Source organism: Capra hircus, chromosome 4 (assembly GCF_001704415.2).
Source record: "Capra hircus breed San Clemente chromosome 4, ASM170441v1, whole genome shotgun sequence".
Taxonomy (NCBI): domain Eukaryota; kingdom Metazoa; phylum Chordata; class Mammalia; order Artiodactyla; family Bovidae; genus Capra; species Capra hircus.
In genome coordinates this window covers 47,319,784-47,343,874 of record NC_030811.1, presented here as the reverse complement: position 1 = coordinate 47,343,874, position 24,091 = coordinate 47,319,784, and the positions used below count along the sequence as shown (strand labels likewise).

Here is a 24,091-nt window from a genome sequence, read left to right as displayed (position 1 = left end):
CTTTATTTGCCCTAAACGATACAACATCCATTAAAAAACAAAAACAAAAACAAACAAACAAAAAAACCAACAACTTAAGGGTGATTGTTCAAGCTTGTGAAGAAACAAACGTTCTATAAAGAGCAAAAATATCTGCCTCTTTAAGGAAACAAGAAAGACTTGTAGGTGCATGTTTATAACTCTGAAGACAAATAAATGGAGACACATGTATGTGTGTTTCGTTTCTATTCCTTATACAAGTTTTCTATCTCAAACTTACTTCCTCTGCCATCCATTACCTACTATAGCGCCTCTAATCTGTTTGCCCTATTGGGGGCTGCACAGCACATCCCTACAGCCGAGTGGGGAGCTGTTGCTTTGGCCAGCGCAGCTGTCAGCCGGAGCGCGGAAGAAATGCTGAAGGCGAGCAGGCAGGGGAAGAGTAAAGAAAATGCTCTCCTGCCGCTCAACTCCTCCACCGTGCACAACCACCCCCCGCCCGGCAGGACCCCGCCCCCAATATAACACAAAGTTGGCCCAGAGACACAGGGCTGAGAGGGACAGGGGTTCAGGGCTGCTGATGGCGGGATGATGGAGCGGCGCCTCCCGCCCCCGGGAGAGCCTCCTGACGCCGCCGCAGCTGTCACCGCCACGCCGAACCACTGGCGAGCCCCTCGCCTCCCAGGCGGCTCCTAGCCGTCGCGCTGACAGCCCCCACTCACAAGTCTCCGCGTCCCCAACTCCCAGTTCTCAACCCGGCCCGCCCGTCCCTCCCCGCCCCCTTCTCGCCACTGCAGCGGGGGCAGCGATCTGGCGCTCCGAGGACTCCCCGCCACTCTCCGCGAAGGCTGCCGCTGCTGCTGATTCGCGGCACCGCAGACACAGCCCGGCCGCGGACGCCCGGGCCAGCCCGTGGGGACCCGCGCCTGAGCATCCCCTGAGCGCGCACTGAGTGCGAAGGTGGGGGCGGGAGGGAAGAGGAGGAGTTGCTGGTCACCTAGCGGATCCAGGAAGTTGTCCTTAAAAAATATACATCGTCGATCGGCGGTTGAGCAGCCACCTGGCCAGAGCAGCATGTGGACTGGCTCGCCGGGTCCCCTAAGTGCTCTGTGGCTGCCGCTGCCGCCACCACCGCCGTCAGAGCAGCTGCTGCTGACAGCAGGAGCCCCGCGCGGGGCAAGGAGCCGGGACGCGCGGCCGCAGCGTCCCCTGCTTACTGCTGGCCGCTTCATCTCGGGAGGTGGCAATCACTGTTGCTGCTGAGAAACCAGCCCGCATTTCCGAGGCTGGTCGCCTGGTGAGGAGTTGAGACTCTACACCTCCCGCCCGGAACCCACATGGCTTGTTACCTGGTCATCAGTTCGAGACATCTCAGCAATGGGCACTACCGGGGCATTAAAGGAGTCTTCAGAGGGCCCCTCTGCAAGAATGGATCTCCCTCTCCGGTAACCTGCACACACGCGCGCGCAGACACACACGTACCACCATCAGAATTAATACAAATAGAAAGAAATGCTGTCCTGGCACAATGAGGGGGAGATGGGTATCTACCTTGCTCATAAGTGTATTGTGTCTTTATGCAGTTTGTTGAGAGACTTGCACATGAGGCGTGTGGGTTTACATGTGTATTTTCAACACAGTCATTAGTATCTATAGTGTTTAGGATGCAACTATTTACCGAATTCAGTAAAGTGCGGGCTTGTGAAAGTAGCTTTTGAGTGCTGTGTCAAGTTATGACTCTGCTGATTTGGGCAGTATAGAAAGTTTGATTGGCACTTTATAGCCATGCTTTGTGAAGTCGTCAGTTGGGATTAGTTTAATCATGCTGCACTTACTTTATAAGACAATAAACTCTTTAAAGATTTTTGCATCAGAGTTCTAGCCAAAGGAAAAGTGTTGGATGCCCATATGGTGAAATGTAATGTTTCACTATGGCAGGTACTTTAAGAAAAGCCAAAGAGTTCTTTGTGAAAATATAGTTTTTTTGTACTATGTATAGATGAATTGATATGCAAATCTGAGTGACTGCTACTTAACTTAGTAAACTATTCAATTTAGTTTACTATTTGTTTTAGTATTTTTTGTTTTTAATCAGAATCTATGGCTTCAGTATATATTTTAGTTCATTCTTAGTACATACTATAGATGAATTTCTTAAGGATTCAAATGTTTTTCCAAAAAGGTCATGATTTACTTTTTAAAGTTTTGAATTATTAGTAAGAGATTAAGGGTCTAAACTTGAAGAACATTTTTTTCCAGTTTAATGTGAAAAACCAGTACCTTAATGTATAGTATAAAGAGGGAACTGAATTTGTCTCATTTTTATTTTTATTTTTTGGTACTTTCCATTGGTTTTTAATTCTTCATTAGCATGAATTATTCAAAAACTGCAATATATTATAAAAACCTGTGATTAAATACTATGTGTGATTTGCATGAGAAATCTGAAATCAGAAAGTGCAGGTACCAGAGATATCACTAGGACTCCTGATTGTGACAAACTATTTCCTCACATGCTTTCATGCACTGTAAAAAGTAGGTCATTGCAATCCCCCTGCAACTGTTTAGCACTGAGTCAAAAGTGTAAGATGGAATATACTGTTCATATTGGCATTTACAATTAAGTCATAGAGTTAGAAAGGTCTTGGAGAGTTTTAGTTGAATAAAGCCCATATTCAGTGTTTCTGAGCAGTTGGTCTGAATCCTTCCTGTTTTGAAGGATTCTCAGGACTAGAGTTTCTGCAGTCTCAGCAAACCACCTTATTATTTAACAACCCATGGTGTCAGAATCTTCCTTAGAGCAGACTTAAATCCTTCAAACTTTTCTTTAAGCTCATTTCATCTAGAAAACCAAGAATGTTCCATCTTCCTCACAGGTATTATTTTTTTCCACCCTTTGATAAGCTCTGTGGCTGTCTTCCCAAACTCTCTGATTGTAGAAATCCATAGTGCCTTAGGTGTATGTCCCTTAATCACTCAATGAATAAAGGGAGAATTACTTCATAGTTCTTACATTGTTTAGTTCTATTTAATTTGGTTAGAATATGGAAGTGTTAATCTTCCAAAATGTGAAAGGTTTGCAAAGAAAATTTCTGTTATATGGTCAAAGAGAGTCCTTCCTCTCCCCGTACTCCCCATCCCACTATGCTCATTCATTTCCTAGGAGCCTGAATGACCCCATTAGGGACTGGGCATATGAATGTGGATGTAAGAAAATAGCCCATAATCCACATGGGCCTCCTGGCTGACCAGAGCGCACGTCTACAGGACGCTATTATTATTTATTACTGGGCTGGTTTTCACTAAAATACTGATTTGTTTACTTTTACCTAGGTGTCACATTTTGACTCACTGGACTGTTCTCTCCAATGTTTACAGTTTAAATGTTTGACTATAGTTAAATTACATTTGCGTCATTTAAAAATATCTGAATTAGTCTGTGTATTTCCTAAACCTGATATATTTTGTCTTCTTTTGCATTTTACTATGGAATTTGAATGATTATTTCAAGGTTTGAAAAGTTTCTCACATGAGATGAGCAGTACGTGAAAAGTGATATTTATTCGTTCTCTGTCACTGGCAGGTTGTTGAGACAAGTCAGATTTTCCTTCACCTTGCATAACATTTAGTCTTTATCCTTAAATTAAAATAGGTCACTATCTTCTGGACCCTAGACCCTTGAGAACTTAAGTAACAGTTTCCTGGTCCAGATGAGTTTATATATGCCTTCTTCATGAATGAGCTGTGAAGCATAAAGGTGAAAACTGGTTATATATCATCACTTTTTTTTCCAGTTACTTTCAGGTTAGTAGAAGTATATTGATTTTTTTCATCAGCATAAGTATTGAGTATTTATAAGTATTTATCATCAGCAGACTCACAGATCTATGGTATATAATTATTTATTTTTCATGAAAACATAGCTACTCTGAAGGTATGTTTTTCAAATTTAATGCCCAGAATGGTCTCAAATTGACCTCTGTGTCAATAATTTAGTTATTTCTACTCACTGAAACTCAGCTCATCTGGGACTATGGATTGGGGTATTTAACTCATTTTCACTTAGTTCTACAGTAATTTAAATATTGGTTCTTATTTCTTAATCTGACTGTCTTTCTAATTGTAATCCATGTTTTTCTGTTTTAGTAGAGCTGTTTGAAAGTAGCACATAACAGAATCATTGAATAAGATTATTTTATAACTTTGTTTAGAGTGGAGAATACCCACAATTCCTTTTTGATGTAATGAGTTTCTTTCTTTGATAGTTCTGATATAAATATACCTGGGTAGTATGAATTTAACATTTCAATGTCTTATAGATATAATTATTCAGTTATGTATTTAAAGTAGTTGTATAATTTGTCATGTTAAAATGACATGTCTGTAGAATCTGAACACAGGATGTATTAAACTGACAGTAAAAAGGGGATGCTTATATTTATATACATTTTTATTTGAAAGGATTTCATTTAGAAAACATTGAATCATTACATGGAACTCTTGTAATAAATACTTAATGGGATACTTGAGAAATAAATAAAGCATTTTACCCCTAAACAGTTTTCACAGATCAGTAAACTAAAAATCCTAGAGTGAAATTCAGTTCCTATCATCAAAGTGAAAACATTAAAATGTCTTATCTGTTGCATCTCTCTTCTTTTTGGTGACTCGGCATGAAGAAATAGCTTATTGCTTTTTATCCTAATTAAGATGTGAATAATTGATTTGAGATAGTTTATGTTACTTTAAATACAGGAGATTAGAGAAAAAAATAACAGAGCATCACATAGTGCTTATTGGTAAAAGCCTCCAATTTTAGAAAATATTATAACTCCCACATTTTAGTATATTTATCTCCCACCATATTCCAAATATATAATAAGATTGAATGATGACTTTAAAAATCACAGATGCACACACACACACACACGTGTCCGTGCATGCCTGCATATATTTATGCATAAATATACTGATATATGGGCTTCACAGTTGGCACTAGCTCTAAAGAACCTGCCTGCTAATGTAGGAGACAAGAGACACAGTTTTACACCTGTGTCAGTACGATCCCTTGGAGGAGGGTGTGGCAACCCACTCCAGTATTCTTGCCTGGAGAATCCCCATCCCCATGGACAGAGGAGCCTGGAGGGCTACAGTCCATAGGGTCACAGAGTCGGACATGAATGAAGCAACTTAGCACAGGTGCATACAGATACACACTCGTTGCCAGTGCTCAAGTACAGGAAGCTACCTATATATTATAACCTCTACTGTCAGAACTGTTAAAAGGTAAACTTTCTTACAACTCCGGAACTTGAAAGTTCTTCTACCGCTATGTTTGAGTTCAAATAAGTAATATCCTCTATGTAGTGTCAAAAATATTTGAATATATTCTTAGCTATCTTAAGTAATGTAAAATATATCGAATTTAAGAGTTGTGATAGTTTATTATAGTTTATTTAATCTGTGTGTGAACAATAGTATGACTGTCATTCAGTTTATCTAGTGATTAAATGTCAACAATAATCATAGTTTGATCTGTGGTACATGATCAGCTTATTATCATTCTCTGAAAGCTTAGATAAAATGATACTTCTTCAAAGGTACTTATTCCTGGGAACTGTATAGACACCCAGGATTATCTGTTGTCTTCCCCTGAAACATTTGATGTGAAGAAAATTCTTGGGATTTTCATCTCAGCAACATATCAGGATCCTTGGACGATGATATTGTTTAATTCTTATCTTGTTTTGTTTAGTGATTTTATTCTAAGTTATATGACTGACTGCATTACCTAATTGAAAGAGGTGATATATAAACAAATGAGCATTTTAAATGGACTAAAAATTTCTATAAAGTTCTCTTTAAAAAATTATCAATGCATATGTGTAAATGAATGAAGTTCTAGTACAGATTAATTACCTTGAGAATGCATTTATTCAGAAAAGCCCTTATGAGGAAATGAGTGCAATTACGACCTTGCTTTTTTTAATGACTATAATAATTGTATGTATTTCCATTATGTTTAATAAGTACATGGTTAAACATATCCAAAAATGTTCTCAAATTGTTGCACTTTTCATGTGCCAAGAATAATTATGAAGATATATTCTCCAATTGAGAAGTCACCTGCCTCTTCTTCTTGAATTCATGAATACATATAGTACCTTTCATATTGAAACTTTCAGATTTTTTTTAAGGAAGACACAGTTACATTTCTTACAGAGCATGTTTTCTTTGCTATGTCAAATATTGTACTAAGCAATCTCCTTTTCTCTCATAGCCTTTTCAACCCATTTCTTCTCTCCCCCAACTAAATGATTAGAGAAACTTGTAGTTGGCATTTGTGCTTTCCAGAATAACTCTCAACTTTCTAGGACTTAATTTATGTTTCTGTAACTTCAGAAAGTTTCTATGATAAGAAGCCAATGAGTATTTGAGTGCTATAACTTGTGGCTTTATTAGCTCATATTGCATTTATTTCACAATTATAATTTAATAGATCAGTTTCTTGATTTGTTTCTTTTAGATGAACAATGAATATAAACTATATTTTAGGTTTATTTCCCATATTTTGGAAACAGAATAAAACATATTTTCAATAGGTGGCTAAATGGGGATGTTATTTAACATAGAACTTAATCATTTGTACTTTTGTTAAAAAAAAGACTTAATCGTAACTATGAAATCTTTGTTGTGTAAGATTTCACTTAGAGATGTAGTTTTCAGGTGTTAAATATTAATAGGGCTTGAGATGTCAATAAGATTAAAGCTGTACTGAGAGCAAAGATTGAGAAGAGTAATATGTATTTTGAATAACTTTATGAAGTGTGTTTCAGTATGAATTTGGTTTGTTAAACTACACAATGCTACAATAATTCTTTAGGATACACATACATATTCTGTAGAAAATAATTTGAATCAAAATTGAGATAAAAATGCTACTTTGCTTGAAAATATATTTTGGTTTTAACAGAGTTTTCCAGGTAATTCTTATAAAATGACAAGCAGCAGTCTTGTAGATAGATCAGGCTTACTTAGTGAATAAGGTCTAGAGAGAGATAGTAAATATTTGATATGCTCTCATAAAATGCAGAGTTATGATGATAATAGGAATATATCAGTCACCAAGTTCCAGAGTCTTTCTTGCATTGGAAATGCTTATTGGATATGAAAAGGAACTGTGGAAAGGTGAATTACATCATAAGTAGACAGCATTCTCATTTGTAACTAAGACATTATTAGCTTATTGAACCCAAGAATGCAAAGGAGTATTATATACTATTTAAAATGGAAAGGACTTTTAAAAGTATTCACTACTGATCTTGCTTTTCCTGAGATGGATCCCTAATAGCATACACTGAATTTAAAGTGAACACCGCTTTCATTTAAATTTGATACCAAAAATTTAAACATTACCTTCCAAAAAACGGATAATGTAATTTTCCTTGAGAGATTAAGAGAGCCGTTTATCATGATCTATATTCCCTTTCTTCTTGGACTGTTAGGAAACCTAAAGACCAATCTCTGGGTTCCCAGAGTGATGCTGACCTTCAAGGCAGCATGAGGTTCTCACTCCTACTTGCCTCCTATTCCTGGTCTAGCTTTTATTTTTCGTTTATTTTCTGTAACTCTCATTCTCTTACATTTATTGTTTTAATGTATAAAGTTTCTTTTAGATGACTTAAGTCTGTTGTGAAAGCAAGTCAGGCTATAAATAAATAATAAAATATAGACTATCCAACTATCAGGATGCTACTCAGGATTTTAGACTAGACAGCTTTGAATGTGATTCATGGATAGTATTCATTTTATTCATTGGTAGCAAGTATAAGTAGAGCTGCCAATTTTTTGCTTTGACAATTGGCAAATTCCTTTTGGCAAGTTTGATTTCACTTTTCTGTGGGTGTAAGAAGCAGAATACAGTTTATTTTGAAAAGAGTACTGCCAATTAGCTTTTTTTTCTAAACAGTCTTTTACCTCCCTGTTATTCTTCTTGCCATTGATCCTTATTCCTTTCATTAGCATGGTTACCAGTTTCTTCAACATCTTTTTTGGTTCATGACTAAATGTTGGCATATACTTCTAACTTTAGAGGCAGAGGTCTCTGCAAATTGTAAGAACCACCCCATTCTGTCTGCTCCCCAACTCGAGCATGCATGTTCCTTCTCTATTCATTAATCACACATATTAATAATTTTCATCTCTAGCTGAAAATTTAGAGCCTCCCCCATATGTTCTTTCAGAACCCACATATCATTGCTATTCCCCTGCCCTTTCCCCCACAGTTATGTGCTATGCTGTGCTCAGTTACTCAGTTGTGTCCAACTCTTCATGACCCCATGGACTGTAGCCTGCCAGGCTCCTCAGTCCAGGAGATTCTCCAGGCAGGAATACTGGCTGCTGCTGCTGCTGCTAAGTCGCTTCGGTCGTGTCCGACTCTGTGAGACCCCATAGATGGCAGTGCACCAGGCTCCCCTCTCCCCGGGATTCTCCAGGCAAGAACATTGGAGGGAATTTCCATTTCCTTCTCCAGTGCATGAAAGTGAAAAGTGAAAGTGAAGTCGCTCAGTCGTGTCCGACTCTTATTCCCCCCATGGACTGCAGCCTACCAGGCTCCTCTGTCCATGGGATTTTCCAGGCAAGAGCATTGGAGTGAGTTGCCATTCCCTTCTCCAGAGGATCTTCCCAAGCCAGGGATCGAACCCAAGTCTTCTGCATCTCCTGCATTGGCAGGCAGATTCTTTACCACTGAGCTATTTGGGAAGCCTTTCCCACTGTTACAGAGCAGTTCATTTGTCTCATGTTACCTCCTCAATAGCAGAAATATACTGTCAGTTTCTCCCTACATATGACATACTTTTCAGATCCCCATTTTGCTATGAATAATTTTATTCTGTAACATGTTCTTTGGTAAGCAAAGGTGATAGGCTTTTTCTCTTTGTGAATAATATGAATACCATTTTGTAAAGAGAAAGTAACTATTGAGTCCCTTATTGAATGATGGAGAGAATGGAGGCGGCTCCACTGAAATCTGACCCTTCTTGTTGATTTGGTTCACCTGAATATGAAGTCAAGAGTCAAGAGGTGTCCATATTAGTTACATTCACATTATCTGAACATGTGCATAGTCCTTGGGTGGTATCTAAGAGTCTTCATGATCTAGCCCCTTTGGACATCTTCAGCTTTAACTCTCTTCTTCCGCCTAATCCTATGGTCCAGTCATACTGAACTACTCAAAATTCTTTACTATGACACGTGTTTATGGACCTTTTTGTCATTGCACATGCTATTCTGTTTGCTACAAATCCTGTTTTTTTTTTTTTTTTTGCTACCATTTCTTGGGATATGTTTAAATTATTCTTTCAAACTGAAAGAGTTGTGTTCTCATGTGAATCTGCACGAAGTCCCTTATCTCATGAATCAGGTGCTTCCCTTTCAGGCCACAGTCCCATAATTGCTTGTAATCACTGTTTATTTGTCTCCATTTCTCCATGAATTGTGAGATCCTTGAAGTCATGTTTGTCATTTTCTTTATATTCTGAGAGCTGTACATAGCTTCTGGTTTATGATTGGTTTCAATAGAAAACAAAAGAATTCCAATTAAAATGTAATTGATATATATATTCCCTTTGGTCCTTCTGGTAGCTCCAAGAAGAAAATATTTTCTTAGAGAATTGTTTTTCCCCAAGTTAGTTAGAATCTGTTAGAATGCAAACTGTTCTACTGGATTTTGTGGTCACTCTTTCCAAAGTGATGCTTTTCACTTCAAATTCTACCAAGATGCTTTGGTCAATTGCCTCAAGTATAATATAGTACTTCCTATTATTCCAAATTGCAAAGTGCTTTATTCCATGTAACTGCTTCAGAACATCTTTTGTAAAGGCCACAAGAGGCTGAAGAATGGCTATATATAAATGGATGAAATTCATACCTGAATTAGTTGAGCCATATTTTTCATTGGCACATGTTTAATAGCTTCTGTGAAATGAATTAGGAAATTGACCGTTAGGAAATTGACCGTTCCCTTCCCATTTAGAAGTGTGTAGTAAGAAGGAAAGATAGTTGTTTTCACACCATTTCTCTCTATCTTGTTCTCATTTTCTTTCTTTTGAAAAAGAGACAATCATTTCCTTGTCACTGGCCACTGTAGCCCTTGAGAAAGCACCATCCTGGAGCAGCTGCAAAACGGTTGTTGCATAATTGCCTGCCCTCTCCAATGGCTTAAACTTAGCAATCACACAGTTTCCAATAAGGTTTTGCTAGTACTGATAGTTTTTTTTTTTTGTCTTGGGTAAGTCAGGATGTGGTCACTATCCTAAAAGAATCTTGGACTTTTTTCTAAATAATGAGTTTTAATTAAAATATCCAGCCATTTCAACTAGACATACAGAAAGATAGTAATACTCTCTGGAATGGAGAGAATCAGGCATTTTGTATGGCCAGGTTTTTTTTTTTTTTTTTTTTTTTTTTTTACAGTTGTTAACAAATATTTGACTTATTTGTCTTATTTAGAGGATATAAAAATTGGAAGGAATTTTAACAATCTGGTTTAGCTTCCCACTATATACATTTTAAGATAGCATTATGATAGCAGATGCCCACATTATAATCCTTAAAACCTTTGGCTTTAACTTAACATAGCAAAAAAGACTGTACAGATGTGACTAAATTAAGGATGTTGAGAAAATTTTCCTGGATTATGCAGGTGAGCTCAGTAGAATCACAAGGACCTTTATAAGAGGGCGGCAGAAGTGTCAGAGTCAGAGGGAGAGCTTTGAGTTGTTATGCTGCTGGCTTTGAAGATAGAGGAAAAAGCCACAAGTCAAGGGATGCATATGACTTCTTGAAGCAAGAAAGACAAGGAGATAGATTCTCCTGTAAAGTCTCCAGAAAAAAATCACAGCCCTACTAACACCTTGATTTTAGCCTAGTAAGACTTCTGACTTAATAGACTATAAGATAATAAATGTGTGATCTTTAAAGCCAGTAAGTTTGTGGTTATTTGTCAGAATAGCCATAGGAAATGAATACAACTACTCTTAACATGGGCACACGTTTCCAGTGGTAGGGTGCCTCTGCTCACCAAAGTGACTGATCCTCTAGTGAGACTGTCTCCTTCTGCCTTCCCCCAATGTCTCTGCCTCCTATTTACTCAGTATTCCTCCTCAGTGTGCCCCTTGGAAACAAGAGGACAGATCTACTCTGTCTTCAGTATTATATCCTTTCAACTATTCAGAGACAGTTGGTGATTTTTCAGTACAGGACTGAAAAATTTGTGAGACCTAACCTTCTTCATGTATATTACTTGCATTATTTTCTTATTTATTAATTGAATTTTGTGCAACTCAAAATACTTTATTACACTGTTTAATGTAATAGATGTTTTGCTCTTTTAAATCATGTCTATTTTTTAAATAGTTTTTAATAGTTCCCTTTCATACTGTATACATCCTTATACAGAAGATAAACTTAAGGGCATGTTTTAGGGCCATTTTTCTTGGTTTGTTGAGTCTTTGATTTAGATATCTGCAAATTTCCTAGGTGATGAAACACACTGGCTTTAAATAAAAAGTAATGGGATGAGTCAAAATAACAATTATAATTTCATAAAATCTTCAACATTCCTATTCTAGACATAGCAGTATCTAAATAGAAAGTTACTTTTTACATTTTGTATTAAATAATGACATAATATATAAATTGTCACAAATTGTAAATGTATAGCTTTTTAATACCCCAGATGTGGATCTATTACAATTTCCTGGAAGCACGAGGTGTGCCTCTTATCAAGCATCACCCAAACCAAAGGCGACTATTGTCCTAATTGCAGATCATAAACCACCTTATTTAAAAAAAAATGATATTAGAAAGAGTTGTAGTAAGAAATTCATATCCTTGCAGTTCAGCTGACAACAAAGTCCTCTTTTTGGGTAAGTATAGGTAACTAGACAATGTTTCCGCTGCTTACTATCCTACTTCACTTTGACAGACACAGCTAACTTGTTAACTATTTGAAATGAACAAGAGAATACTGATCTGGTAAGAATGAATGGATTCATGCTACAACACAGATCGTATCCAGGGTGACATTTGTGATATTTCATTATCTTTCCTTTAATAGTACATGTTGAAATTCAAAGATCTGACCATCATGCAGATTTTGATATCTTTGGTTAGGAACGGCTCTGTTGAATTCTCATTATTTGAGGATATGTGAATTATGTATTTAGTGGTGAGCTAGTAAATGATTAAAGGAAAGAAACCTCTATCTTGGACTTCTCATAAAAAAATGAAATTTATGTGCAAATGATATGTAAACTTTATTACAAAGTTGTTATAATCTCACACACATGCATAAGGATAAAATACAAGCCTGTGTTGCTATGGAAACAGGATTATTGCCAAGAATATTATAGATAAAACCCAAACAATGCTCATATTAATCAACCCTAAATTAAATGAATTTAAATATGTTTAAAGAACTGATCATGTATTTTCAATAAAATGCTCAACTTCCAGTATCCATATGCTACATGCTGTGAGTTCAAGAGCTCTGCATGATATTGCTGGAGCAACCTTTAGTGGCGATCACTGATGATTTGTTTTCTTATCATTATAGAAGGAAGATTTGTGAAACTGTGTTATAAAGGAAAAGTAATAAACTGCAATAAATTTTCTTTCTGTGTTCCTACCAATAATAAGTCACTTTGCTGTAAACTTTTTAATAATCATACTCAGTTACATCCTCTGTGATCATCAGGATAGACTCCACCCCTGAAAATGATAGAGAATCAGTTTTCTACAAGAAATAGAACAGGTGAGAAAGCATGCATGCATATGTGCTCAATAGCTAAGTCGCGTTCGACTCTGCAACCTCATGGACTGTAGCCCACCAGGCTCGTCTGTCCATGGGCTTTTCCAAGCAAGAATACTGGAATGGGTTGTCATTTCCTCCTTCAGGGGCTGTTCCTGACCCAGGGATCGAATCCATGTCTACTGCATTAGCAGGGGGATTCTTTTACCACTGAGCCTCCTGGGAATCCCTGAGAAAGCATATCTGGAACAAAATTATAATTGGCATAAACATATTCATAGGGAGTATTATATGAACTTATATAAGCATCACTGAATCTGAAGATCCTAGAATTAGATCCAATAGACAGTAACTGGAATACAACTTGGGATCTACTTGTGTGACACCAATTTGGGTACATAAAGTTTTAAATTCTTCATTAAGTTGTGAATATAAGGATAGCTCTAAGGTTCAGTTTCTGGTTATGATGAGCACTGTGTTTGATGAAATATGGGAGGAACCTACAACCTCACAATTTCTTACCAGCCTGTTTGGAAACAACTCACTAATGTTTGATCAGTGGTTTTCATGTTGTAGTTGTTTTTATTTTTTCACATATTCTTAGTTCAAAGGAAATCTTTGGAGCCGGCAAAATAGATGGATGCATGCATGTACACTCAGTCACTTCAGTTGTGTCCAACTCTGCAACCCTATGGACTGTAGCCTGCCAGACTCCTTTGTCCAGGGAATTCTCTAGGCAAGAAAACTGGAGTGGGTTATCATGCTCTCCTCCAGGGGATCTTTCCCACCCAGAGATTGAACCCGCATCCCCTGTGTCTCCTCATTGCAGGCAGATTCTTTACTGCTGAATCACCTGGGAAGCCCCAAATAGATGGAACCTTTGGCTAAAGATGGGGGAAAGCTTTGAGTGGTGAAAACCTTCTCTTTTTTCTCTGGGCAGGGATGCTGGGCAGGGAAGATACATCTAGGCATGAGCCCTGGGACTTTATGATTTGAATACCACTTAGATGGACTATGGGAGAAGGAAATGGCAACCCACTCTGATGTTCTTGCCTGGAGAATCCCAGGGGCAGGGGAGCCTGGTGGGCTGCCGTCTATGGGGTCGCACAGAGTTGGACACGACTGAAGTGACTTAGCAGTAGCAGTAGCAGCAGTAGATGGACTATGAGGGGCAAGGATCTGCTGTTTCCAAAGCATAATTAAAATGCATATATCTTATCCAGAGTAACTTAATTAACTATTTGACACATTGCCAGTTAATTCCATCGCTAGACATTGATTATCTATTACATTCAGTCTAAGTTTGAAGTTTTTATTAAAAAAAAAAAAACATTAAGGTGACTTTGGGATTTCAGGAACACCTTCATAAATAAGCTCAAGGAAGCTCAAGTATTTTCCTAAATGGAGTCCCTGAGCAGACTTCAGAGTCAGTGGGAAATAGCCATTGTGTGCGACAGAAATCTGGATATAGGAACCTGGTCTGGGAGAAGCCTAAGGTTTCTAGAAGTGAAAACAGAAGAACATTTCAATTGGGAAGTCAATGTCATTAATTCATTTATTTATCCAGTCATGTTTAACAAGTATTGTAAGGGTCTGCTATGTGTCCAACCCTTATTGGCTATGTAGCAAAACTGAAAGATAAGTCATAATATCAGAAACGAAGGTATATTTTCCATGCAGCAAATACACTTGAAAGTAATTCTATCTGCACATTTTGGTAAGTGACCAAGTTCATTTGAATAAAGCATAAGAAAGAAGTGAGGGGGGCATCTGAATTGTATGAAGAGAGATGATGGTTGGTTGGCCCATGGCACTGAACACTTAGGTCAGAGCTTGAAAGTAATTTTTACCTAGACAGTTCTAAACTTTTATCTGTAGATTTTGCCATTTTGTTCTTTTTGCTTTATTTTGGATGTTAGTAAATTGTTTTTGTTTTTTTTTTAGACTTTGACTGCTTATATGAGACCAAGGGAATGACAGCAGTTGAAGGCAGAGTTTCTGTGATCCTGCTGATGTCACTGTAGGGTGAAGCCTACTAGGCCAGCCTTGAAATTATAGTTGGCTGAGGGATGAAGGGATGTGGTAGAGAGAGTTCCTAGAGGAGAGGCTGCATCAGAGCACTAGTCAGGAGTTTGTGGAGGTGTGAAGATCTGAGTGCTTCCCTTTCCCTTGGGAGAAGGCATGGTTGGCCACCCCCCCCCCCACCCAAGAGAAGATGCTGTTTCTATTCTATGGAGAATCTTCTGTTCTTAGTGGCTAATGCCAGACATTCCCATTTGTGTGTGTGTGTGTGTTCAGTTCAGTTCAGTCTCTCAGTCATGTCCGACTCTTTGCGACCCCATGAATTGCAGCACGCCAGGCCTCCCTGTCCATCACCAACTCCCGGAATTCACTCAGACTCATGTCCATCGAGTCAGTGATGCCATCCAGCCATCTCATCCTCTGTCATTCCCTTCATGTCCAACTCTTTGTGACCCCATGGATTATATCCTGCCAGGCTCGTCTGTCCATGGGATTCTCCAGGCAAGAATACTGGAATGGATTGCCATTTCTTTCTTCAGGGATCTTCCCAACCCAGGGATTGAACCCAGGTCTCCTGCATTGCAGGAACCACCAGATGAAAATATATATAAGAAATATGCTTTATCCTGCTAATGATGTACTCTTTGATGTAAATGAAGGAGCTGGAAAAAATTCTTCTCTTAACCTAATAGCTCAGGTGTTAGGTGCCCAAAATAAAATATAGAACAAAATGAGGACATGAAAGTATAAGAAGGGAGCAGTAAAGATGAGTCTTAATTCAAAGTTCTGCTTTGAAAGGTCTTTAGGTGCCCCTTGAGAGTGGAGACCACTAAGAGGAAGGCCCCAAGAGAAATAAGAAGACTTAACAGGTCCTGGAGGAGCTCTTTGCTATCCTGCTTAGAAGATAAACTCACCTGTCACCCAGGTTCCCAGTGAAAGATTCTTAGGGCAGTTATAACTGTCTTCAGAGCTGTAGCCATAGGGCTGGAAAAGGTCAGTTTTCATTTCAGTCCCAAAGAAATGCAATGCCAGTGAATGTTCAACTACCATATGATTGTGCTTATTTCACATGCTAGTAAGGTTATGCTCCAAATCCTTTAAGCTATGCTTCAGCAATATGTGACCTGAAAACTTCCAGACGTAGAAACAAGCTGAGTTTAGAAAAGACAGAGGAACCAGAAATCAAATTGCCAGCATACATTGGATTAAGGAGAAAACAAGGGAATTCCAGAAACACACATACTTGTGCTTCATTGATTATGCTAAATTGGCTTTTAATTGTGTGGATCACAACAAACAGTGGGAAATTCTTAAAGAAATGGGAGTACCAAACCACTTTTCCTGTCTCCTGAGAAACCTGTATGCAGGTCAAGAAGCAACAGTTAGAACCAGACATGGTACAATGGACTGGTTCAAAATTGGAAAAGGTGTAGAAGAAGGCTATATATTGTCACCCTGCTTATTTCACTTATATGCAGAGTACATCACGCAAAATGCCAGGTTGGATGAATCACAAGGTGGAATCAAGACTGTCAGGAGAAATATTCAGCAGCCTCAGATATGACGGATGATAACGCTCAAATGGCAGAAACTAAAGAGGAACTAATAAGTCTCTTGATGAGGGTGAGAGAGGAGAGTGAAAAAGCTGGCTTAAAATTCAACAGTAAAAAAGATTTTAAAAAATAAATAATAAATAAAATTTTAAAAATAGAATAATAAAAAAAAGATCATGGCACCTGGTACCATCACAAAGGTCTGTTTAGTCAAATCTATGGTTTTTCCAGCAGTCATGCATGGATGTGAGAGTTGTTGTTTTTGTACAGTTCCAAACAGAAGGCTGAGCACCAAAGAACTGATGCTTTCAAACTGTGGTGCTAGAGAAGACTCTTGAGAGGCCCTTGGACTGCAAGGAGATCAAACCAGTCAACCTAAAAGGAAATCAGCCCTGGATATTCATCGGAAGGACTGATGCTGAAGCTGAAACTCCAATGCGTTGGCCACCTGATGCAAAGAGCTGACTCATAGGAAAAGACCCTGATGCAGGGAAAGATTGAAGGCAAAAGGAGAAAGGGGTGGCAGAGGATGAGATGGTTAAGTGGCATCACTGACTCAATGGACATGAATTTGAGCAAACTCTCTGAGCTAGTGAACATCAAGGAAGCCTAGCAGGTTGCAGTCCGTCAAGTCACAAAGAATCAGACAAGACTGAGCAACTGAGCAACAACAACAACCTCAAAACTCATAAAAGTTCAGATCCTGTTTTCACAAATCATTTGGGACCCTTGCCACATGCTGTGTGGACACTGTCCAAGATGCTGATGAGAGTGAGGTTAAACACAATAGACATGGTATCTAAGGGGCTTGGTGGTGGTTCAGTTGCTGTCATGTCCAATTCTTGTGAACCCATAGACTGTAGCCTGCCATGCTTGTCTGTTCATGGGATTCTCCAGGCAAGAATACTGGAGTGGGTTTTCATTTCTTTCTCCAGAGGATCTTCCCAACCCAGAAACTGAACCCGGGTCTCCTGTATTGCAGGCGGATTCTTTACTGACTGAGCTATGAGGAAAGCCTCATCTAAGGGGCTTAAGAGGTGCAAAATAAGGGAGGACTGGCAGGTAAGGGCCAACCATATAGGCTCCTGTAGGCCATCTGACAAGGAAATAAAGATACTAAGTTGGAAATATGGTTTTTAATCTTAGTGCGAAACTAAACACTCTGTGGTCCTGACATAGGTACTCCTAATTACTTCTTGTGGGTTGTACCAAATGAGTTAGGAACCATGGCTTTTTACGTTGTTACAAACAAGAATCAGAAATGATTTACAAATAAGAAAATAAGAGTATGGGAGTTGGATCATCATTAATCATTTGTGTAAGTCCATTAAAAATAGGCATTATAAGGGAAGAAGAACTGAGGATTGACTTCATAGATCTATACAGAAAAATGATACTGTGATTTCAGCTTCACCCAAAATATTCCTTTTTGCTGTTTCAGGGTAACCTGGGGTGTTCTGGCCAAATGAATATTTTCCTGTTTGATGGATATATAGCATTTTTCTATCCAGAAAACAAAGGAAAATAGAGGATTTTTAGAATGCTTTTAATTAATTATAGAAACTCATTTTGTCTTTTTAAGGAAAATTCAATCAGACAGTATTAGAAACAATTAAGACAATAACATTAAAGACCCAAAGTAATAATCACTGGCTTCCTTAGATGAGGTGCCTATGCATCTCTGAAATACATGTGTGGTCACTAAAAGAGGAGTTCCTTCCAGTGTTGCTTGGTGACAAAGGTTGCATGTTCTATATACATTTAAAAATTTAAAATAAAAGCCCTGATGTGTGTAGGGTTTTGTGGTGTTGTCTGTATACCTGTTTTGCCTGTTTTCCCCATGTCTGTACTCTCCACCCCCAGACTTTTAAGGTGAGAGCATGGACATTTTCCCTTCCTGTATTTAGTATAGAGAAGTAGTTAAACGTATAGATGAGTTGGAGTGAACTAGTTTGACCGCCAACTCCAGTTCTAACTTGCTGTATGACTGCTTCAGCACCAGGAGCTTCAGCTTGTTCTTTGGTGATGATAGTCACCTTGTGGGGCCCCTGCAAGATGTGAATGAGCTAACGAATGCTAAAGTCTTAGCAAAGTGTTGGGTGTATAGTAAGTGTGCAATGAAAGGCAGTTGATGGATACTCCTATAGCACTTGGCTTGTTCTGTTATAAACAGGTTTCCTTGACCCCTTAAACTGTTTTAAGCACAGAACTCAAACAACTTGTGGAAACTGTTGCTGTTTTGAATGGTCCTTTAAGATGGCTCTTTACTGTAGCTGTGTTTTCTTGGAAGACAAGTGCAGGCTAGTTAGCTTTCTGTTTAAAAGAACTGTTGCAAGTAGAAGCCCTGTGTTTTTGCAACTTTATCATGATAATGCCCAGTATGCCCTGCTTTCCTGATACAGCTTTAATTCAAGACAATGATACATTTGAAGTGGTTTTCCATTTTTCTCGTTTTCATCAAAGTGAATTGCGTTAAACATGAATTGTTTTTATGATCTTGCTGCCATGTGTAATTTTCCTCTTCTTTTCTACAGAGATAGATATTTAATCTAAAACTACTAACTCTGTGATGATAAGCATTCATACTCTTACTGTTTAAATATCTTCACTTCCTTTGAAAATTCTGATGGACCAATCATGTGATTTTCCCTTCCATTATTTTCTCTCCCCAGGAACAACCTGCTTTAATAGTAAACTATTTGAGGTGATGACATATTAGGTAAATAAAGGTTGTACATGTTATATCTATGTTCTATGTTGCTTTATTGGCAAATATTAAAGTCCTTGTGTAGGTATAAGCTTTTATGCACATATACTCTCCTCTTAGGGGGAAAAAAAACATTCTCAGCTTTTCAAACAGAGGGAATACAATGCAAGGAATTGTTTATGAATGTGTTGAAAAGGCTGAGGGAGAGAAAAGGAAAGATGCTATTACCAAGAGGTTTGTAACTGCAGGAAATCACCGAAGCTCCTAGGGCTGGAGAAACAAAGGGGAAAGTGGTGCCTAAACCCTACAAGCCTTTCTCTGGTTGTGATTCTGCTTCTGACACCATGTCACCACTGCTCTGCAGAGCTGACAGCCCCGCTGGTGCTGGTGGATTTGCTGCCTGAGTGACTGGTATCTACAACTGCTGGGTGCTGGCACCACTGTGCTCCTGCCACAGAGGCTGGCAGTTGTCTGAGGCTGCTGCCACCACTACTGGAACCTTTGAGTGCTGAGTGCTAAGTGCTAAGGTGTCAGGAGACAGAGCCAAGGAAGAAAATCATGGCTTCCTTTCTTTTGCTAACTTCCACTCTCGTACTTCTCTGATTAGGCTGGCTCTTTCCATTGGCGGACGTAACCAGAAACCAACTGGCAAGGAGTTATGGGGTACACAATTTATGTGTCCCAGTTCCTAGGGAGAGAGGAATGGTTAGGATAGAACTGACTGGCAACAGAGAAATACCCAGCATTACATTTACATCACTTACTTCAAGACTGCAGAAAGTAAGAGGGAGGGGCATTAAATAATAGAGGAAATTATGCTAAATTTTTATACAGAAATCTGAAGGATGTATATGTTCACCCCAGACTTTATGTGTATTAGTTTCCTATTGCTGCTGTAATAAATTACCACAAACTTAGTGGCTTCAAACAACACGAATTTATTATTCTTCAGTTCCATAGGTCGGAATTCCCACATAGGTCTCACTAGGATAAAATCGAGGTGCAGCTAGGGCTGCTTTTCTTTGGGGAGTCTTTAAAGAAGAACCAATTTATTTGTCTCTTTCAGCTTCTAGAATTTGCCTATGTTCCCTGGATCATGGCTTCCCGTCTCTATTTTCAAAGCCAGCAAGTTCTTCTCCAGCTGCCATCTCTCTGATTCTCTGTAGCTAGAAAAATCTCTGTGCTTTAAAGGTTTTTTGGGGATTATATTGGGCCCACCTGGACAACCCAATCTCCTCTCCTCATCTGAAGGGTCTTAGTTTTAAAGTTTTAACCACATCTTTAAAGTCCCTTTTGACGTGAAGATAGTATTCACAGGTTAAATTAAATTATTAATTATTATTATTAAATTAAATTATGGGTATTTAAGGGACCATTATTCTTTTTACGACAACACGTAATTTTAGATTCATAGACATCTGTGGTTATTCACTAGTTATTATCTCCCATAGATATCTTAAACACATAATAGCCAAAACTAAGTTAATCTTCTACCAAGTGCATGCTTTCTTGGCTGGGGACATCATTGAACAGTCTAGGCTTGAATTTTGAGAATATTTTTCTTTAATCCCTCAACAAATTAGTACATCTGCTCATTTCACTCCTAACTATTTCTCCACTCTATTCCTTCCATCTTTCCTACCACTCCCATTTCCTGGCATGGAAGTATTTTACATTTTCCTGAAAATAATTCTGGATTAACTGTGTCTGGCATCGTAATAGTGAAGTTATTGATATGAATGAGTCCCCATGTTATCTGTTATGGAATTTACAGTCTAGAATGGAAAGCACACATTAGAGAAATAAATTTGTAGGATATATGTTTTGGAAGTGAACTTTTCTCATCTTTGATTCATTTTTCAATAATTGGCGTTAAAATATTGTGAGTATTCTAGAGAAAAACCATCAATTTGTCTGATTTAAATGCAGTCAGTAATGAGAATCTTTGGTGTATGTATGTTACTTTGTCCTGATTCTGGAAGATTAAGAGGGAAAATAAATTGCATGTCAAATATGGCAACTGAATTAATTGTAGTAAAAATCAAGCTTGTTGTTTTTGTTCAGTCACTAAGTCATGTCTGACTCTTTGCAACCCCATGAACTGCAGCATGCCAGGCTCCTCTGTCCTCCACTATTTCCTAGCATTTGCTCAGATTCATGTCCATTGAGTCAGTGGTGCTATCTAACCATCTCATTCTCTGCCACCCACTCCTCCTTTTGCCTTTAATCTTTCCCAGCACCAGTGCCTTTTCCAGTGAGTCAGCTCTTTGCATCAGGTGGCCAAAATGTTGGAGCTTCAGCTTCAGCGACAGAATGGCCTAGCAAAATCAAGCTAGAATGGCCTTAAGAGCTCATCTTCATTGGTTATTGTCTAAAGGGGATTAACCTGCAGATTTAAAGTATCAGTGTACCTTGAGTCAGGCCTGGATGTATAGTTTAAACAAGCAGCCCATGAGTTTGTTGTATATATTAACATTTTGTAAAATTATTGAACCAATGTGAACTTGCAAATACTCCTGTGGTTTAGAACTTCAGAGGCCAGTACTGAGGACGGTTTTATGACTTGCTCATTCTCCTGTCCTCCACTGGTAACTCTTAGGGATCCTCTGTAGTGCTTGCCTGGAATTCAAAACACCTCTCTAATGCCCAGGACATAGTGATAGTAACAGATCAGGAGCACTCACTCTACATCAGACATACTTTTCCCAAATACACCTTTCACACATTGTCTTATTTAATTTTTAAAACAGTCTTAAGATGGTGTCACTATTCTATTTGCAAATGAGACGTGGCTCCACGTTTTACAGCTACTGAGGGGGAGAGAGTTGCATTAGGACCCTGTATCTTAGAATCTAATCTCAAGTGTGAAACCACTTGACTATCATGCGACCATGACAGTTTTCACATCCCTTTATTAAAACAGAATCGTGTTTTAATTGTTGGCTCACATGCTTGTTTCTTTCCTTGAGTCTCCTGGCAGTAGGATATGTGTCTTCTTCATCCAGGTAAATGACAGCACTTGGATGCTGCAGGATTTTGGGCTTAGTAGGCACTTAATAAACCTGTAACCCCTTGGTCATTTTTTTATGCATACATTCAATCTTAGTTGATTAGATTGGGTAAAAATGAAAATATTAACTTGAAGTAAATGTAAGATTTTGAGTATCTACACATACGGAAAAATTAAATTTTGACAAAACATTCATTTGAACAGCAATGTATTCAGTTCTGGAGAAGGCAATGGCACCCCACTCCAGTACTCTTGCCTGGAAAATGCCATGGATGGAGGAGCCTGGAAGGCTATAGTCCATGGGGTTGCTGAGGGTTGGACACAACTGAGCGACTTCACTTTCACTTTTCACTTTCATGCATTGGAGAAGAAATGGCAACCCACTCCGGTATTCTTGCCTGGAGAATCCCAGGGACAGGGGAGCCTGGTGGGCTGCTGCCTATGGAGTCGCACAGAGTCAGACACGACTGAAGCGACTTAGCAGCAGCAGTAGCAGCAGTATTCAGTTCGGTTCAGTTCAGTCGCTCAGTCGTATCCAACACTTTGTGACCCCATGGACTGCAGCACGCCAGATGTTCCTGTCTATCACCAACTCCTGGAGCTTACTCATGTCCATGGAGTTGGTGATGCCATCCAACCATTTCATCTTCTGTCATCCCCTTCTCCTGTCATCAATCTTTTGCAGCATCAGGCTCTTTTCAAATGAGTCAGTTCTTCACATCAGGTGGCCAAAATATTGGAGTTTCAGCTTCAGCATCAGTCCTTCCAATGAATATTCAGGACTGATTTTTTTTAGGATAGACTGGTTGGATCTCCTTGCAGTCCAAGGGACTCTCAAGAGTCTTCTCCAACACCACAGTTCAAAAGTATCAATTTTTCAGTGCTCAGCTTTCTTTATAGTCCAACTCTCACATCCATACATGACTACTGGAAAAACCATAGCTTTGACTAGACGAATCTTTGTTGGCAAAGTAATGTCTCTGCTTTTTAATCTGCTGTCTAGATTGGTCACAACTTTTCTTCCATGGAGCAAACATCTTTTAATTTCATGGCTGCAGTCACCATCTGTGGTGATTTTGGAGCCCCCCAAAATAATGTATCTCACTGGTTCCATTTTTTCCCCTATCTATTTGCCATGAAGTGGTTGAACTGGATGTCATGGTCTTAGTTTTCTGAATGTTGAGCTTTAAGCCAACTTTTTCATTCTCCTCTTTCACTTTCATCAAGAGGCTCTCTAGTTCTTCGCTTTCTGCCATAAGTGTGTCATCTGCATATCCGAGGTGATTGATATTTCTCTTGGCAATCTTGATTCCAGCTTGTGCTTCATCCAGCCCAGCATTTCTCATGATGTACTCTGCATATAAGTTAAATAGCAGGGTGACAATATACAGCCTTGATGTACTCCTTTTCCTATTGGGAACCAGTCTGATGTTCCATGTCCAGTTCTAACTGTTGCTTCTTGACCTCCATACAAATTTCTTTGGAGGCAGGCCAATGTGTAAGTGTAATTAATAAATGTTCTGACTTAAACTCTGTTATTGTCAATTACACAAAACTATAAAGCACTTTCCAGGAACCCAAAGACACTAGAATGCATAATAATTCAAAAGTGAAGGACTTTTCAAAAATTTTATCTCACATAGATAATTGAAAATAACATAATTTTTCAAGGTGAAACCCCCAAATTATCTGTCCCTAGAAGGAAATTAAAATGTATGTATTGCTTCCACTCCTATTATGTAGTTTTCTGATTTTGTCCTACACTAATTCTGCTCATGTAGTTGTTGTTGTTCAGTTGCCAAGTCCTGTCTGACCCCTTGCTAATAAATGGACTGCAGCACGCCAGGCCTCCCTGTCCCTCATCAGCTCTCGGAGTTTGCTCTGCCCAAGTTTATGTCCCTTGAATCAGTGCTGCCATCCTACTATCTCATCCTCTGTTGCTCTCTTCTCCTTCTGCCTTCAATTCTGCTCATAAATGTGAATATTAACCATCAATTTTATATGTC

At 38.7% G+C, this 24,091-nt stretch overlaps 1 protein-coding gene across 1 annotated transcript in view; it reads left to right on the top strand.

The window, feature by feature from the left end:
- The window catches only part of ZNF804B (zinc finger protein 804B), a 572,217-nt gene continuing 548,784 nt past the window's right edge, over positions 659 to 24,091 (top strand). The window contains exon 1 of the mRNA XM_005679302.3: positions 659 to 1,424. Coding sequence (XP_005679359.2) covers positions 1,317 to 1,424 — 108 coding nt within the window. The 5' untranslated portion in view covers positions 659 to 1,316. The remainder of the gene's footprint in view (positions 1,425 to 24,091) is intronic.